This window comes from Oryx dammah, unplaced genomic scaffold (assembly GCF_014754425.2).
Source record: "Oryx dammah isolate SB20612 unplaced genomic scaffold, SCBI_Odam_1.1 HiC_scaffold_17, whole genome shotgun sequence".
In the NCBI taxonomy this organism is placed as follows: domain Eukaryota; kingdom Metazoa; phylum Chordata; class Mammalia; order Artiodactyla; family Bovidae; genus Oryx; species Oryx dammah.
The window spans coordinates 71,484,131-71,502,251 of NW_024070201.1; the positions used below are offsets into that span (position 1 = coordinate 71,484,131).

The window sequence follows — 18,121 nt, forward strand, 5'->3', positions numbered from 1 at the left end:
CCCGGTCTATTGGACTCAGATCCATCCCCTCCTGGTTCGAAAGCTTAAAATAAGAGAAGTTTCTCTCCACTCATGGTGTTATTTGGGTCTACATTTTTAAAAATTCAGTATCTTTTGCAATAACGGGAGGTGGCAGCATTTTTTAAAATTCAGTTTTTTATGAATGAACTGCTTTAATGTATCCAACCACAAATGTGACCAAAATGTAAACTTAGTATCATGTTTTCTACTTTGATGTGATGAGAGAGAAATAGAGAAGACTGCATTATTTGTTATGTATTAGGAAACCCCATCATTAGGCAGTGTGTTTTTAAACTGCCTTAATATCTTATGTGTGATTAATCTGGCAGAGGCAGCAGGTTGAAGGTGGTCTGTGTGTGGTTACCCATATCTGCTATTATTGTGTTCGTTCAGATGGACTTTTATTCTCTAGCAATTTATTGTCATTTGCTCCTCCCTCATGCCCAACCCAGATGCCAGAAATTGAATTTCCTAATGACATCATTATCTCTACAGCAGCTGGTTTTGATAAAGGATGGTAAGTCCAGTAAGGGTAGAAGCAGCAGAAAATGAATTCAGAAGAAACAAATCTTGTGTATGTTCTCATCATTTTTTAAAAGTATGATAGGTGGAAATGATTTTTAAACAGCAGTATGGTGTAATTTAGAATATTTATATAACATTCAGAAATACTCTGTGGATTTTCCGAGTCTTTAAAATATAATGCTTTCTGGTTTCGGTGTTTTTGAAAGTTCTGGATGGCAGACATGGAGAGAGCACTGTCGAACCCGGCACGCTGACAGTTCCTCTCTGCAGGGGTCCACCCCCTCCTTCTCTTTCCGCTTACCTTGTCCTTGTTCTTGGCCTGTCTTCACCTCTGTTCTTCGTCTGTCTCATCTCTTCCATTGAGCTCTTCCCAATCTTAGAATGCCACTGAGAAATGGATGGGAAAGAGTTTCTATCTGTTCATGGTCCTGTGATGATTGTTGGGGTAGTGCTCAGAATTCTGAGATTACATGTACATATAACACCTTGTTTTCTGAAAGACATGGTGTGTTACATGAGTTAAAAGGGTTTTTCAGGTCATTGAACAAAAATTTCAATCTGCCTCCGGTGCCTGATGTGAGGAATTCAAGGAAACTCACTAATGAACAGATATTTAATGCTAATTTAAAACACTACTGTTTAAAAAGGGATTTTCAATTATCTGAATGATGTTGGAACAACTTGTGGCATTGTTTGGTTTGGTGAATCCTGTAATGAATCCTGTAATATAAGAAGATGGTATTGCATGTACCCATTCTTAATGAGATTAAATTATAATGGAAATATTTCCACCCTTCCCTCCTACCCAAAGCCTGTTTTCTTCCTTTTCCAAGTCCCTGCTTGTTTGGTTGCCTTTTCCGCCTGCTGTCTGGTTGTTGCTGCCACCTAACGTCTCAAAATAAAATTGCAATGAGTTTACTTTTTCCAAAAGATTCTCACCGTTGTGCAAGTTTACGGAAATAACATTTGAGAGCAACAGTTGTTTTTCTTGAACTCTTAAATAATAGCACTATGCAGTGATTACTTACTGTGGAGAGAATACAGGTAGCATATCTTCCACCAGCAAAAGGTCCGACTAATAAGATAGCAAGAGATTTAAGAGTAAAGGACCACTTACCAGTGTGACCTTGGCATGTATTTCCCCTCATAAAGTCAGGCTCAGTGCTCTCAAAGGTCTATTCCAGTTTTAACACTTTTTTTTCCCTGTGTTTATTTTTGATTATAAAAGCATAGCCCTTATACATAATACCATTTATTTTTTTGGATTAAAAGTCTCAGTGTTGACTGTGTTTTCTTTTAGAATTGTGTAAATAGATGATCACATTTTTACCATGTGAGTAGATAGCTGTGATGTCTTTCCTTTGGTCAATTAGCAAGACAGATCTGAAGGCTTTGTGTTGTAGATACAACCTTATCCAGGGTATCACTTCTTTGCTTAATTAGTTATGTATGGGCATCCTTAGCTTGACTTTGGCCCTTGTAACACAAGTTGGCAAGATGGCAAAAGTTAATGGTGCTGCTTACAAAGTTCCTGGTTTTTTTTTCCCTTCTAAATCCAAATCCTGGACTGTAAAAGATTTATAGTAACACTATTCAGTTTTCTTCAGCAGGTTGAAAAGGAACGTTAGTATTTCTGTGGGCTAGAAAGAGACCTAGAATCTAGATCTAGATTCTAGATCCAGAGCCCTACAGCTAGAAAGTTTTCTAGATACAAGAGAGTGAAGAGAGATGGAGTTCACAGTGTGTGATGGAGTCTTCTTTCCCGAAGAACATTACAATTCAGCAAAAACCTTTCCTTGAGGACTTCTGTAATCTTACACTGACTTTCTAAAGAATAGTAACATTTTAACAGATCTTTTGGTTGTTGCTATTTCTCTGTAAATAAGTCATTCATCCTTTATAACCTTGTGGATGGTTAAGGCAAAGTCGAATGAACACAAACCCGCACCTTCACCTAGTTTTGCTGATCTTTAAAGAATTGATTCCTAGAACCCCTGGTGGGTGGAGAACATTTTGAATAAAATAAAAATGGATTCGAACCTGCTATTATTTTTCTGTTTAGATACCATCCCTATTCAGATGGTCATGAATCTTAATTAAATACAGTTTGCTTTGCTACTGTCCTTTGCTTACAGATTTTTCAGACAGGTTTCAGTGATCTTGTTCAAGCCATCCTGACCGAATTGTACCAGTAAAATCTTAAGAGTCACAGCCTCAAGTGACTGGCTTACTGCTAAATATAGAACCTTTATTGAGTTCCTTTGAGCCACTAATTTTGTTAGTCTGTTGAAAAAGTTACTGTTACTACCATCAGGTTTATCTGGCATAATTCCTTATACGCTTGAGCAGAATGATCAGAATTTCATTATCTTTTTGCTACTGAAACCTTTCTTTTCTGATACCTTACACTTTTATTAAACATTGCTATCAGATTTCTGTTTATTATCCAATTATTACTGACTTTTTTTTCCCTGAGCTGAATAAGGAATGAAGTCATAGGATGGCTTTAAGCAGTGGTTAAGACACCTCTGAAGTCAAATATTCTCGGTTTGAATCCTAGCCTTACTTTGCTCTATGATCTTGTACAAGTTATTTAACCTCTGTCAATGTCAAACCTTCCCTCACCTCCCAGATGAAGTCTGGGACAGGCCCCACAGCACTCTGTACTTTGTAATGAGATAGTTGTTCATTCTTTTTGTTTAGTGTCTTTCTCTTTCTACTGGATAGTTTGCTCCATGATGCAAACTGTTGTTTGTGGTTTTTCTGGTTCTTCACACGTGTCTTGCACACAAGTGAATGGCAAATGTTTGTTGAATGATTAAACGTGCTCTCATTTAAGAGGTGAAGACACTGAGATGCATATCATGTGTGATTTATCCCAAGTCACATATTTTCTGAAACATTTGTAAGTAGAACTCAAGTTTTTAGTCTCCTGTATAACTGTATCCTCCAATCTTTCTACTGTACTCTGAAAATTGAAGATCTAAAGAGAGATTGGGCTTCCCAGGTGGCTCAGAGGTGAAAAATCCCCTTGCCAGTGTAGAAGCTGTGGGAGATGCAGGTTCGATCCCCAGGTCAGGAAGGTCCCCTGGAGGAGGAAATGGCAGCCCACTCCAGGATTCCTGTCAGGATGATCCCACAGACAAAGGAGTCTGGTGGGCTACAGTCCATGAGGTCACAGGGAGTCAGACACGACTGAACACACACACGGAGAGAGAGGTTAAGCAGTATCTACAGATGTATTACAGAGGTGGAATGCACACATACTCCAATGGGCTATGGAAATTGGGAGGCCAATAAAAAGTCCTTTTGGCAGGGGTTGGATACAGAAAGGCTCAGTGAAAGAGGAGACATTTGAACTGTCTGTACAGATAGATTATGGATAGAGAGATCACTCAAGACAGAAGCAACATTTTATGTAATTGTATGTATCATCTTAGTCTCATTATTTTTAATCTCTTTATGTCAAATCTACAAAATGTATAGTAGCTAGCTAATGATCTTGTTTTATTTCAGTGAACAATGTGGGAATGTCATATGAGTATCCGGAATACTTTTTGGATGTTCCTGACTTGGACAATGTAAGTTGTTTTTTGTAGATTGTGGTCATAGAAAGAATGTGTGCAGGCATGGGTGAGGCAATATGGTATAATGTTGAGACTCTGAGCTCTGGAGTCTAACAACCGAGATTCATACCCTGGTCCTTCTACTCACTACCTGAGTTCCCTAGGGAATGACCCAACCATCCTTAGTCTCCGTTCCCTTGTCTATAATATAGGCAGCTTTACAGAGATGTTAGAAGAATTGAATGAGAAAATATTTATCATCTCATCTGTACAACACTAGGTTCAGTAATAGCTCCAGTTTTATTATTATCATTTTTATTACATCAAAGCAGCTCTGTTTAAATATCAGGATTCTAAACATCAATTTAAAAGCCATAATGGTGTTAATAATATACAGCAGTATAGTGGATTCAGGTAAACTAGCTCTACCAAAATGAAAGCTATATGCTTGATGCATGTCTAATTCTTTAATAAAAACTAGAAAACATATTATTGAAAGAAAATGTAAATTTTTAAAAATTGTTGAAAATATTAGATTCAGTAGTTTCTTCTTTCCATGTTAGCAGAGAGGAAATTGCATATTTATTTTAGGTTTAGTGTGTTTTTTTCGCATTCAGATTTCACTTGTATGTATACTTTGGATTTTGTATACTAGCATGAATTGCTGCATTTAGCTGAAAAACACTGTAATACTGAGAGTAAAATATAAGCTGCCTCTTTACCCCAAATCCTGTCAGTTTCCAAGGTATCTGGGGAAACTTTCAATGCATCTCTGGATTATTCATATATCTCTATCTATCTATCTTATATATAATATGGTCACTTCCATGATCAGATCTATATAAAATTATCAATATTTCTTTTGCAGACCATCAAGAAACTGATAAATGTTAATGTCCTTTCTGTTTGCAAGGTAAGGAAACTTATAATAAATATGTCATCTTTATAAATAGCTTCTTTATAAATATGTCACCTTTTTCTGGATCTTTCTATTTAAAAACACTGAATCAGTTTGTTCACTTCAGTCAGCTCTTATTTTGATTCAAGTAGGTATTCCAGATGAAAGCAATTTATTTCCTTACCTTTTCAGGAAGTGGAAAGAACTAATTACCAAACAGATATCTATATAGTTCTCCTTTTTAGCAGCTGAACATTTATTAAATGCCTCTTATATACAAACACTTCTACAAAAACATAGTGAGTCCTGGGAATATGCAGACTAACTTAGGCTGAAGATTGATTCTTTTACAAAGCTTTCACCTATGAATAATTCATTGCTAACCTACTGTTTCCAGTCCGTATCTCCTGTGGTCCACGTAAGCTGATGAGCTAAATGTTGTGGAAAAGCATTGTATGTGGGACCCCAGAGTAATGAGTATGATTTTTATTAGCCACACATGAAAATTACTCTCATTTCTAGTTGCTAGACATGCATTGTAGCCATGTCACTTGTATATGCCAACAAAAGACACCACAGCTAAAATGTGCTAAAAGGAAGAATAGCTAGCAAGTGTGAGCATCTCAGAACCATCCCTCCCTACCTCTCTTAGGATGAGGAATCTTATTTTCCCAATCTGGGATCGAACCTGTGCCCCCTGTAGTGGACGCTTGGAGTCCTAACCACTGGACCACCAGAAAATTTACATTTCCCCTTTTATTTTATTTAAAAAAAATTTTTTTTTAATTAATTAATTTATTTATTTATTTTTTTAAATTTTACTTTACAATTCTGTATTGGTTTTGCCACACATTGACATGAATCCACCACGGGTGTACATGCATTCCCAAACATGAACCCCCCCCACCCCCCTCCCCACATCTCTCTGGGTCATCCCCGTGTACCTGCCCCAAGTGTGCTGTATCTTGCATCAGACATAGACTGGCATTTCGATTCTTACATGATATTATACATGTTTCAATGCCATTCTCCCAAATCCTCTCACCCTCTCCCTCTCCCTCTGAGTCCAAAAGTCTGCTATACACATCTGTGTCTTTTTTGCTGTCTTGCATACAGGGTCATCATTGCCATCTTTCTAAATTCCATATATATGTGTTAGTATACTGTATTGGTGTTTTTCTTTCTGGCTTACTTCACTCTGTATAATCGGCTCCAGTTTCATCCATCTCATCAGAACTGATTCAAATGTATTCTTTTTAATGGCTGAGTAATACTCCATTGTGTATATGTACCACAGCTTTCTTATCCATTCATCTGCCGATGGACATCTAGGTTGTTTCCATGTCCTGGCTATTATAAACAGTGCTGCGATGAACATTGGGGTACATGTGTCTCTTTCAATTCTGGTTTCCTTGGTGTGTATGCCCAGCAGTGGGATTGCTGGGTCACAAGGCAGTTCTATTTGCAATTTTTTAAGGAATCTCCACACTGTTCTCCATAGTGGCTGTACTAGTTTGCATTCCCACCAACAGTGTAGGAGGGTTCCCTTTTCTCCACACCCTCTCCAGCATTTATTGCTTGCAGATTTTTGGATCGCAGCCATTCTGACTGGTGTGAAGTGATACCTCATTGTGGTTTTGATTTGCATTTCTCTAATAATGAGTGATGTTGAGCATCTTTTCATGTGTTTGTTAGCCATCTGTATGTCTTCTTTGGAGAAATGTCTATTTAGTTCTTTGGCCCATTTTTTGATTGGGTCGTTTATTTTTCTGGAGTTGAGCTGCATAAGTTGCTTGTATATTTTTGAGATTAGTTGTTTGTCAGTTGTTTCATTTGCTATTATTTTCTCCCATTCGGAAGGCTGTCTTTTCACTTTGCTTATATTTTCCTTTGTTGTGCAGAAGCTTTTAATTTTAATTAGATCCCATTTGTTTATTTTTGCTTTTATTTCCAGAATTCTGGGAGGTGGATCATAGAGGATCCTGCTGTGGTTTATGTCAGAGAGTGTTTTGCCTATGTTCTCCTCTAGGAGTTTTATAGTTTCTGGTCTTACATTTAGATCTTTAGTCCACGCACAAAAAGATAATCCCCTTTTATTTTAACAGTAACTACAATGAGATAGCATACCTTGATTATACATACCAGACCAGCAGAAAATACTGCTTAAGGCAGAATTTCCATACATAATATCAGGTAGTTTAAATTTGAACATATTGATGGAACAGCAAAATTATTGATATTTTCATTAACTCATATACTAATTTAAGAAAACCAAAAAAAAGCTCAAAACTATTTGGACTGACCAGATAAATATAAATAAGAATGTAACTATATATATATGGCATAGTCTTTTTTTTTTAATTGTGAATATTTAAAAAAAAGTTCTCCTTGGGTCTTCATGTCCTGAGAAATCATAACCGTTACACAGTTGATTTCAAATTCAAGGACCCTAAAATCTTATTCCAAGTTCAGAGACCCTAAAATCTTATTATGTCTTGTTCAACTTTTCATATATGGATAGCTGTGCTTCTCCCTGTGTAATGTATATGTTGCTTTTAAAGCGTATAGTTAATTTAGTCTTCATGTGATTTTAGCAATATAGTTGATTCAGGTAAAGCAGGTCTACCAAAAAGAAAGCCACATCGTTGATGCATGCACACCATGTGACATCTGGCAGCTTGTTACCTAAAGGCACCTCAAGAGAATTACATTGTAAGATGACAATTTTATAAAACAAATAGTTGCTCTATCTTTTTCATTGTGGTTAACCAAGATTTTTTCTCAAGTAAGATTCAGTGTGAGGCAAACTACAAACAACTGGATCTGTGAGTAGCTTTGGCTCAAGACACACGTGCACAAAATTAATGCTTATAAAACATGGTTAATGTGCATATATCTGTATAGTGTTAAAGGTATTTCCCTTGGCATGCTATGTAAATGTAATCATTCTTCAACAATCTGTGTAAGGTTTCAAGTTAATTAAATAACTACATCATCTACTAGTAATACGGCCTTTGAGTGAATTACTTACCCTCTGTGCTTCAGTTTTTCATCTATAAATTGAGGAGGATAACTCTCTTTACCTTACAGAGTTGTTTTGGGAATTAAACGAGGTAATATGTGTAAATCTCTTAGAATAGTGCCCAGAGCATACTAAAGGCTCTAAAAAGTGTTTCTATTACTTTGTTAAACTCAGAGGTGGTGAAGATTTTGAGTACATGTATGCAGCTATTACTTTTTTAGCAAGCAAATTTTTTGATCAAAATTAAGATCACTTGTGGTCTGTAATTTGTTTTATGATTTTTGCCTTTTGAAATGACTGTGTACTATGGTTTTGATAATCCCTTCTAATATATTTGGCCAAATGCTTAAAAATAATGAGAGTTAAAAAATAGTGCGTGTTGGAGAGGTGGTCCAAAGATGGCAGAGGAATAGGACAGGGAGACCACTTTCTCCCCCACAAATTCAGAAGATCAAAAGATCATCTGAGTGCTGAGTAACTTCCATAAAACAACTTCTGAACACTGGCAGAGGACACCAGGCCCCCAGAAAGGCAGCCCATTCTCTTCAAAAGAAGGTAGGACAAAATATAAAAGACAAAAAGAGAGATAAAAGAGTTAGGGATGGAGACCATCCCGGGAAGGGAGTCTTGAAGGAGGAGAAGTTTCCAAACACCAGGAAACACTCTCACTCTCTGTGGGGAGTTTTGGAATCTCAGAGGACAACATAACTGGGAGGAAGAAAAAAGAAACCCACAGAATACGCGCCTAACTGCAACTCCCAGCAGAGAAGTAGCCCAGATGCTCTCATCTGCCACCAGCAAGCGGGAGCTGAACAGGGAGGCGTGGGTGGCATGCTTAGGGTGAGAACTGGGCCTGAATGCCCTGAGGACAATATGAGGGAGCTAACATGAAATAGCAACCCAAACTGTGGGATAACCAGAGAGAAGAAAAAAGAGAGAGAGAGAAAACTTCCCTGTGAAAAGCTCTAACCTAAGGCCCAGACTGGCCTGCTCACAGAACAAAGGACTGAGCGAATACCAGAGGAGAGCTAGCCAGCTGTGGACCGGCACCTACCCCCCACCCAGAGGCAGAGAAACAGGCGGGCGACAGCCAGAGCCAGAAGGCGAGGGGCAATCTCGGCCCCAGAGACGGCATCCTCTATCAAACTGTGAGCAGGCTCCCAGTTGCTCCCAAGTCTTCCTGGGATCCTGGACGGTTGACATCTGCCAGGAGGGTTGCAGCCAGAGAGCAGCTTCCCAGAGGACACACACAGCAACCTGAGATGGTGCTCTTGCGATACACCCGGGAAACTGAGTGTCTGGGACCAGGGAGGTGATAAGATGCACAGACCACCTGGGACAGTGTGCTTGCCAAGCACCTGGTCGCCTGAGCTACTCGGACCTGGGAAGGGCATAAAACGCATGCGCAGCTGAATCTGTGCCTTTGTGGAGTACCCAAGAACCTGAACCCGAGCAGTTTAGACCTGGGACGTGCACAAAACCCAGGGCCTGATTTGGACAGTTCCCCTGCAGAGCAACCTGGAGCCTGAGCAATGTAGACCAGGAAAGCACATGCACGGTGAGCTGGGGCAAACCCAGTTTGCTCCAGTTTCCAGACTGTGGAGAGCACATAGGGGATTGATTACTGGCTAAATTGCTTTCTCCTCTTTTGATTCCCCCTCTTCTCCTGGTCACCTCTATATCCCTCCTTCCTTTTCTCTTCTCCATGCAACTCTGTGAACCTCTCCGGGTGTCCCTCACTGTGGAGAATCTTTTCACCATTAACCTAGATGTTTTTTCATCAGTGCTCTATGGATGGAGAAGTCTTGAGGCTACTGTAAGAAAAAGACTGAAAGTCAGAGGCAGGAGGCTTAAATCCAAAACTTGAGAACACCAGAAAACTCCTGACTCCAGGGAACATTATTCGACAAGAGCTCATCCAAGACCCTCCATACCTACACTGAAACCAAGCTCCACTCAAGAGCCAACAAGTTTCAGAGCAAGACATACCACACTAATTGTCTAGCGACACAGGAACATAACCCTGAGCATTAAAATTCAGGCGGCCAAAAGTCAAAACCCAAAGACACCTTAAAACTCACTACTTGACACTCCATAGAAAAGAGATTCAGCTCCACCCACCAGAACACCAACACAAGCTTCCCTAACCAGGAAACCTTGACAAACCACTCATTCAACCCCACCCACAGGGAGGAACCTCCACAGTAAAGAGGAACCACAAACTTCCAGCATACAGAAGAGCCACCCCAAACACAGCAATCTAAACAAAATGAAAAGGCAGAGAAATATTCATCAGGTAAAGGAACATGATAAATGCCCACCAAATGAAACAAAATAGGAGGAGATAGGGAGTCTACCTGAAAAAGAACTCAGAATAATGATAGTAAAGATGATCTGAAGTCTTGAAGACAGAATGGAGTTACAGATGAATAGGCTAAAGACAACGAGTGAGAAGATGCAAGAAATGTCTAACAGGGACCTAGAAGGAATTTAAAAAAGAGTCAGTAATGCATAATGCTATAACTGAGATCAAAAGCACTCTGGAGGGAACCAACAGTACAATAACTGAGGCAGAAGAGAGGATAAGTGAGGTGGAAGATAGAATGGTGGAAATAAATGAAGCAGAGAGGAAAAAACAAAAACCTAACCTAACTTTACACCTAGAAAAAGAAGAAATGAAGAACCCCAGGGTTAGTAGAAGGAAAGAAATCATAAAAATGAGGGCAGAAATAAATGAGAAAGAAACAAAGGAGACTATAGCAAAACTCAGCAAAACTAAAAGCTGGTTCTTTGAAAAGATAAATAAAATAGATAAACTATTAGCCAGACTCATCAAGCAATAAAGGGAGAAGAATCAAATCAACAAAATTAGAAGTGAAAATGGAGAAATCACAACAGACAGCACAGAAATACAAAGGATCATAAGAGACTACTGTCAGCAACTATATGCCAATAAAATGGACAACTTGGACAAATTTTTAGAAAAGTATAACCTTCCAAAACTGAACCAGGAAGAAATAGAAAATCTTGTCAGACCCATCACAAGCACAGAAATTGAAACTGTAATAAAAAATCTTCTAATGAACAAAAGCCCAGGACCAGATAGCTTCACAGGTGAATTCTATCAAAAATTTAGAGAAGCACTAACACCTGTCCTACTCAAACTCTTCCAGAAAATTGCAGAAGAAGGTAAACTTCCAAACTCATTCTATGAGGCCACCATCACTCTAATACCAAAACCAGACAAAGATGCCACACACAAAAAAACTACCAGCCAACATCACTGATAAACATAGATGCAAAAATCCTTAACAAAATTCTAGCAAACAGAATCCAACAGCACATTAAAAAGATCATACATCATGACCAAGTGGGCTTTATCCCAGAGATGCAAGGATTCTTCAATATTTGCAAATCAATCAATGTAATACAACACATTAACAAATTGAAAAATAAAAACCATATGGTTTTCTCAGTAGATTCAAAAAAAGCCTTTGACAAAATTCAACATCCATTTATGATAAAAAAAAAAAAACCCTCCAGAAAGCAGGCATAGAAGGAACATACCTCAACATAATAAAAGCCATATATGATAATCCCACAGCAAACATTATCCTCAATGGTGAAAAATTAAAAGCATTTCCTCTAAAGTCAGAAACAAGACAGGGGTGCCCACTCTCACCGCTACTATTCAATGGAGTTTTTGAAGTTTTAGCCACAGCAATCAGAGAAGAAAAAGAAATAAAAAGAATCCAGATTGGAAAAGAAGAAGTAAAACTCTCACTGTTTGTAGATGACAGGATCCTCTACATAGAAAAGCCTAAAGACTCGACCAGAAAATTACTAGAGCTAATCAATGAATATAGTAAAGTTGCAGGATATAAAATGAACACACAGAAATCCCTTGCATTCCTATACACTAACAATGAGAAAACAGAGAAATTAAGGAAACAATTCCATTCACCATTGCAATGAAAAGAATAAAATACTTAGGAATAAATCTATCTAAAGAAACAAAAGACTTATATATAGAAAACTATAAAACACTGATGAAAGAAATCAAAGATGACACAAATAGATGGAGAAATATACCATGTTCATTGATCAGAAGAATCAATATAGTGAAAATGAGTATACTACCCAAAGCAATCTATAGATTCAGTGCTATCCCTATGAAGCTACCAGTGGTATTTTTCATAGAACTAGAACAAATAATTTCACAATTTGTATGGAAATGCAAAAAACCTCAAATAGCCAAAGCAACCTCGAGAAAGAAGAATGGAACTGGAGGAATCAACCTGCCTGACTTCAGGCTCTACTACAAAGCCAGTCATCAAGACAGCATGATACTGGCACAAAGACAGAAATATAGATCAATGGAACAAAATAGAAAGCCTAGAGATAAACCCACACACCCATGGACACCTTTTCTTTGACAAAGGAGGCAAGAATATACAATGGAGAAAAGACAATCTCTTTAACAAGTGGTGCTGGGAAAACTGGTCAAACACTTGTAAAAGAATGAAACTAGAACACTTTCTAACACCATACACAAAAATAAACTCAAAATGGATTAAAGATCTAAATGTAAGACCAGAAACTGTAAAACTCCTAGAGGAAAACATAAGCAAAACACTCTGGCATAAATCATAGCAGGATCATCTATGACTTACCTCCCAGAGCAATGGAAATAAAAGCAAAAATAAGCAAATGGGACCTAATTAAATTTAAAAGCTTTTGCACAATGAAGGAAACTATAAGCAAGGTGAAAAGACCGCCTTCAGAATGGGAGAAAATAATAGCAAATGAAGCAACTGACAATTAATCTCAAAAATATACAAGCAGCTCTTGCAGCTCAATTCCAGAAAAATAAATGACTCAATCAAAAAATGGGCCAAAGAACTAAAGAGACATTTCTCCAAAGACATACAGATGGCTAACAAACACATGAAAGGATGCTCAACGTCACTCATTATCAGAGAAATGCAAATCAAAAGCACAATGAGGTACCATCTCATGCCAGCCAAAATGGCTGCTATCAAAAAATCTACAAACAATAAATGCTGGAGAGGGTGTGGAGAAAAGGGAACCCTCTTACACTGTTGGTGGGAATGCACACTAGTACAGCCACTCTGGAGAACAGTGTGAAGACTCCTTAAAAAAAAACTGGAAATAGAACTGCCATACGACCCAGCAATCCCACTGCTGGGCATACACACTGAGGAAACCAGAAGTGAAAGAGGCACCTGTACCCCAATGTTCATCACAGCACTGTTTACAATAGTTAGGACGTGGAAGCAACCTAGATGTCCATCAGCAGACGAATGGATAAGAAAGCTGTGGTACATATACACAATGGAATATTACTCAGCTATTAAAAAGAATGCGTTTGAATCAGTTCTGAGGTGGATGAAACTGGAGCCTATTATACAGAGTGAAGTAAGTCAGAAAGAAAAACACCAATACAGTATATTAACGCATATATATGGAATTTAGAAAGATGGTAACGATGACCCTATATGCGAGACAGCAAAAGAGACACAGATGTAAAGAACAGACTTTTGGACTCTGTGGGAGAAAGTGAGGGTGGGATGATATGAGAGAATAGCATTGAAACATGTATATTACCATATGTGGACTGGATCGCCAGTCTAGGTTCAGTGCATGAGACAGGGTGCTCAGGGCCAGTGCACTGGGATGACCCTGAGGGATGGGATGGGGAGGGAGGTGGGAGGGAGGATCAGGATGGGGAACACATGTACACCCATGGCTGATTAATGTCAGTGTATGGCAAAAACCACTACAGTATTGGAAAGTAATTAGCCTCCAATTTAAATAAATAAATTAATTTAAAAAATAATGAGTTATATTATGTACATGTGTTTCATAATATATCATAATGAGGTAATGATGAAAAACATGTTGAAGTGTTTTTAAATTGCATTTTATAGAATTGTTAGTGCTAGCTCCACATTAATCTCCTGGTCACTTTAATTCCTCTGTCAGAGAAACAGTGTAAAGTTGTTGCTCTATATCCATTAATTAGTAGCTTCTCCTGCAATCTCCATACAGACGGAAGTAAGTCAGAAAGAGAAAAACAAGCATCATATATTAACCACATGTGTGTGGAATCTAGAAAAATGGTACAGATGAACCTAGTTCCCGAGCAGGGATTGAGACACAGTTGAAGGGCACGGACGTGTGGACACGGTGGGGGATGGGGAGGGTGGGCCTAACTGGGAGACTCGGTTTGACATAAACACACTAGCAGCTGTAAAACAGGTAGCGGGAAGCTGCCGTACAGCGCAGCGAGCTATACGATGACCTACCTGTGATGCTCTGCCATGACCTAGATGGGTGGGATGACAGGGCCGGGGGAAAGGAGGGAGGTCCAACAGGAGAGGGGATATATATACACACATGTAGCTGATTTACTTCATTGCACTGCAGAAACTAACACAGCATTGTAAAACAGTTATACTCCAGTGTAAAAGAAAAAAAATTGCACACAAAAAAAGAAACCCTGGCAGCCTCTGTCTGCCAAAGCATACACTTTGGACTGGCAGTCTACGGAGTAGTAGTGATAAAAAGGCCAAGGTCCTGACCTTGATCTCTGAGAACCGATCAGCTTGCTCTGCTGTCACACACCTCATCCTCTGAGCAGCATCTGAGCACCGATGAGCGTGTACTGGTGGTGGTCACCTCATGGCCCTGCTCACAGATGAGTAGTGCTGGGGCGGGAAGCGTGGATGAAGCACCACCAGTCCACCACACTGGAGAGGATCCTCAGTTTTCTTTACCATAATGATGAAATAATAGCAAGACATCAGTCCTGGTATCTTGACAGATGATAAAATGCTCCTCCCACCTCTCCATTGTTCTTCTTCCACCTTCTTTTTTTCCATGGGCATAGATGCTTTTTCCCACGAAAGGAGTCAGTGGAGACAAACGCCAAACTTACTAAACATCATCCCCTATCATATTGTGAGCCACACTGACGAGAAGTATCACCAGCAGAAGAGATGGATATATGCTTTAAAATTTTGTCTGTTAACCTCTTTTTGCAAGTCAAATCCCATTTGCAAAGCACTAAGGGAGTTTGCTGTTCAGAAATGCTTCTTCATTCAGCCAAAGAATGAAGAATATTTTAATTTATCTTTCATGTAAATATGTATTTTCCTGTCCATTTGTGATGGGAGCTTTTAGTGGAAAAACAGTTAAATGCTTGATTTATTTATCATGGAATTAGTACCATCTACAGGACAGCCAGTCAGTTTTCACTGTACGTAGGCAGGATCCGGGTCGTTTGTAGCACATTTGACTGACTCTTCAAGCATGGCAATAGTTTGACTCAAACAGCGGGAGGTGAGTGGTGTGCAGTGGCTTACCAGAGGCCAGGAAAGTAAGTTAGGACATGATTGTTCAGATCCTTGAGTGCTGTGCTCAAGAGGGCAGAGAGCCTTAAAGTTGAAATAAGGTGTGATCTGGTGTACGTTTTAGAAAGACACTTCTAGTGGCAGAGTGGCATGGCAGTGTGTATTTAAAGGCACGTGTTTTGATCTTGTTTATACTGAGAAGGGGCATTCACCTTGATGGAGTCGTGTGTCTGAAGCTCCCAGGTTTCGTATTCTTTCGTGCTGCTGTGATTTGCCCTACGGTGTATTTTGATGAATCGTTTCTGTTGTCCTTCAGTTGACTGGGTTATGTTGCAGGTCCAGTACGTTTTCAGTAGCAGTGGCTGTTCGGAGCTCCAGGTTAACTTAGAAGGAGATGAAAATTGGTCTAGAATCTTATAAGGTTTTCTGGTGGTTGGACATCAGGGGACCCAGGGCATGGATGTCTATGGCCTAATGCCTTAATAAGTGTGTTGAAAAAGGCTTATTACGAAAGAGAATGACATCTTTTGTCCATCAGGGTTGGTTCAAGTTTTATCTCCTCAGCAAACCACATGCCTAGGAGCTGACTGGCTGAGTAGCATGCCAGGAAAGGTTGGAGAGATGAGCTTGCCCTGTGACCTTGGGTTTGTGCCCCTAATTTGGAGATATTTGCAGGCAGGGCCCAGCATCTGGTTGGAAGTCTTGTGCTGTACCAGACCATTGAATGACCTGGCTTGACATTTCAGGATTAGTGCCTGGTCCGTGCGTTGCTGTCCCTGTATCAATAGGTCACATGATGATAAAAAATCATCGAAGTCCCCCATTCCAACAGAGGAATAATAAAACTGCAATATCCTGGCCAAAGGATTTACAGGTCATCACCGGATGAAGTGGCAATGAGTGGTCCACAGAATATGGAGGAAGAAAAATAGCGGTGACTCTAGACCCCTCCAGTCCCATCTGATCGTTTCACTTTTCATCTTATTCAATAATTTAGAATTATTCCTTTTTTTTCTCTCTCAGTGACTTGCTTAACTGGGCTTTCCCTTTACCAGGTTAGTTGAGGTAATCTAAGAGGTATTTAGAAGCCTTGTTGCCTGCTTTGTAGTTTTGCTGTTAGTACCTTCAGGGTTAAATTCAGTCTTGTTCTTATTCCCTGCAGAGCAGGTAAGTGCCAAGGTCAGGAGAGCAATGGTGTGAAAATTCTGCATGAAGGTGACTGATATGGCCAGTAGATCAGCCTTCAACTGGAAGAAAGATCCTCCTGGCCAGGGCTTTCTTGTGATTTCAGATGTTCTGTGACTAAAATCTAAGGTTAAGGCTCATTTCTCCTCAAGATCAATGACCTTCAGACCAGAAATGGTAAGAGTTTAGAGATAATTAAATCTCCAGATATTAAGCCACACACTTCTACAGTAGTTCGGGTTTTATGCCTGGAGGGGCTTCCCTGGTGGCTCAGACGGTAAAGAATCCGCCTGCAATGCAGGAGACCTAGTTTCGATCCCTGGGTTGGCAAGGTCCCCTGGAGAAGGGGGACAGCTACCCACTCCATTACTCTTGCCTGGAGAATCCTTTAGATAGAAGAGCTGGGCAGCCTACAGTCCATGGGGTCACAAAGAGTTGGACACAACTGAGCGACTTTCACTTCACTATACCTGGAAGAAGTTTCCATCTCGGAATACTGAAAGAGTTTGCAGGTGAAATTGTGGTATTGCTATTGGCTATTATTAGAGAAATCATAGAAAAGGGAGAACACGCCACAACTCCAGAGGCAGGTATATATCTATCCAAGTCCACTTTGAATCAGGTAGCACACTCAGCACCAAATCCAAAGACTAGTTCCGAAATGGATCTTCTCCGTGCTGTTTGTCACTGATTTGAGATCACTTGTTGTAACATCTGCCAAACTGAAAATTGCCTTCCTTCTCGGGGCCTGATGGTTCTTTGATTCCTTTTAATGACAGTATAAGAACCTCAAGGACACCATAGACTCTTCACTCCTTTTCAAATGAACACAGCCCAAGCCTTTTCCATAGCTTATCTAAGAATGCGAAAGCCATCCCTTCTGAAGGTGCTGGGCCCTGAAGCTCCTACTGGGCTTGGTGAATATGCTGGACAATAGGGAGTGGCCCTACCTATACTCAGATCCCTTAGGAAATTTCCAGACTATCATTCTGACAAATACAGGGGCTGTCCTACTTTCTTTATTACCTTTCTCAGAGCAGAGAAATAGGTGGGTGGGGATCCAAGGTAAAATTTATTAACAATTTCCAGTTACAGTGAAGTACCACTCAGTCTTGTTTTATTTGGAAATGGGGAGGAAGAGTCTTAAGTAGGGGATCAAAATTTAATTCTTCCTTCATTAGATAATCAGCCAAAGTGAAGTAGCTGAAAGAAGTAGAGATGTTTAGCATGGAGAAGGGAAGCATGACATCACATACACACACGCGCACACAATCAAGACCAGTTAGCTCAACCTCCTAACTGTTTTGTAAATCAGCTCACGCAGTGATTTCTTCCAGACATCACACACACACACACACACACACTCAAGACCAGTTACACACACACACACACACACACACACACACACACACTCAAGACCAGTTAGCTCAACCTCCTAACTGTTTTGTAAATCAGCTCACCCAATGATTTCTTCCAGACATCACACACACACACACACACACACACACACACACACACACACACACAC

General features: G+C 39.7%; 1 protein-coding gene across 1 annotated transcript in view; it reads left to right on the forward strand.

Annotated features, from left to right (window-relative positions):
* Positions 1-18,121, forward strand: part of HSD17B12 (hydroxysteroid 17-beta dehydrogenase 12) — a 171,154-nt gene that overhangs the window by 114,369 nt on the left and 38,664 nt on the right. The window contains exons 5-6 of the mRNA XM_040259041.1: positions 4,063-4,127; positions 4,981-5,025. Coding sequence (XP_040114975.1) covers positions 4,063-4,127; positions 4,981-5,025 — 110 coding nt within the window. The remainder of the gene's footprint in view (positions 1-4,062; positions 4,128-4,980; positions 5,026-18,121) is intronic.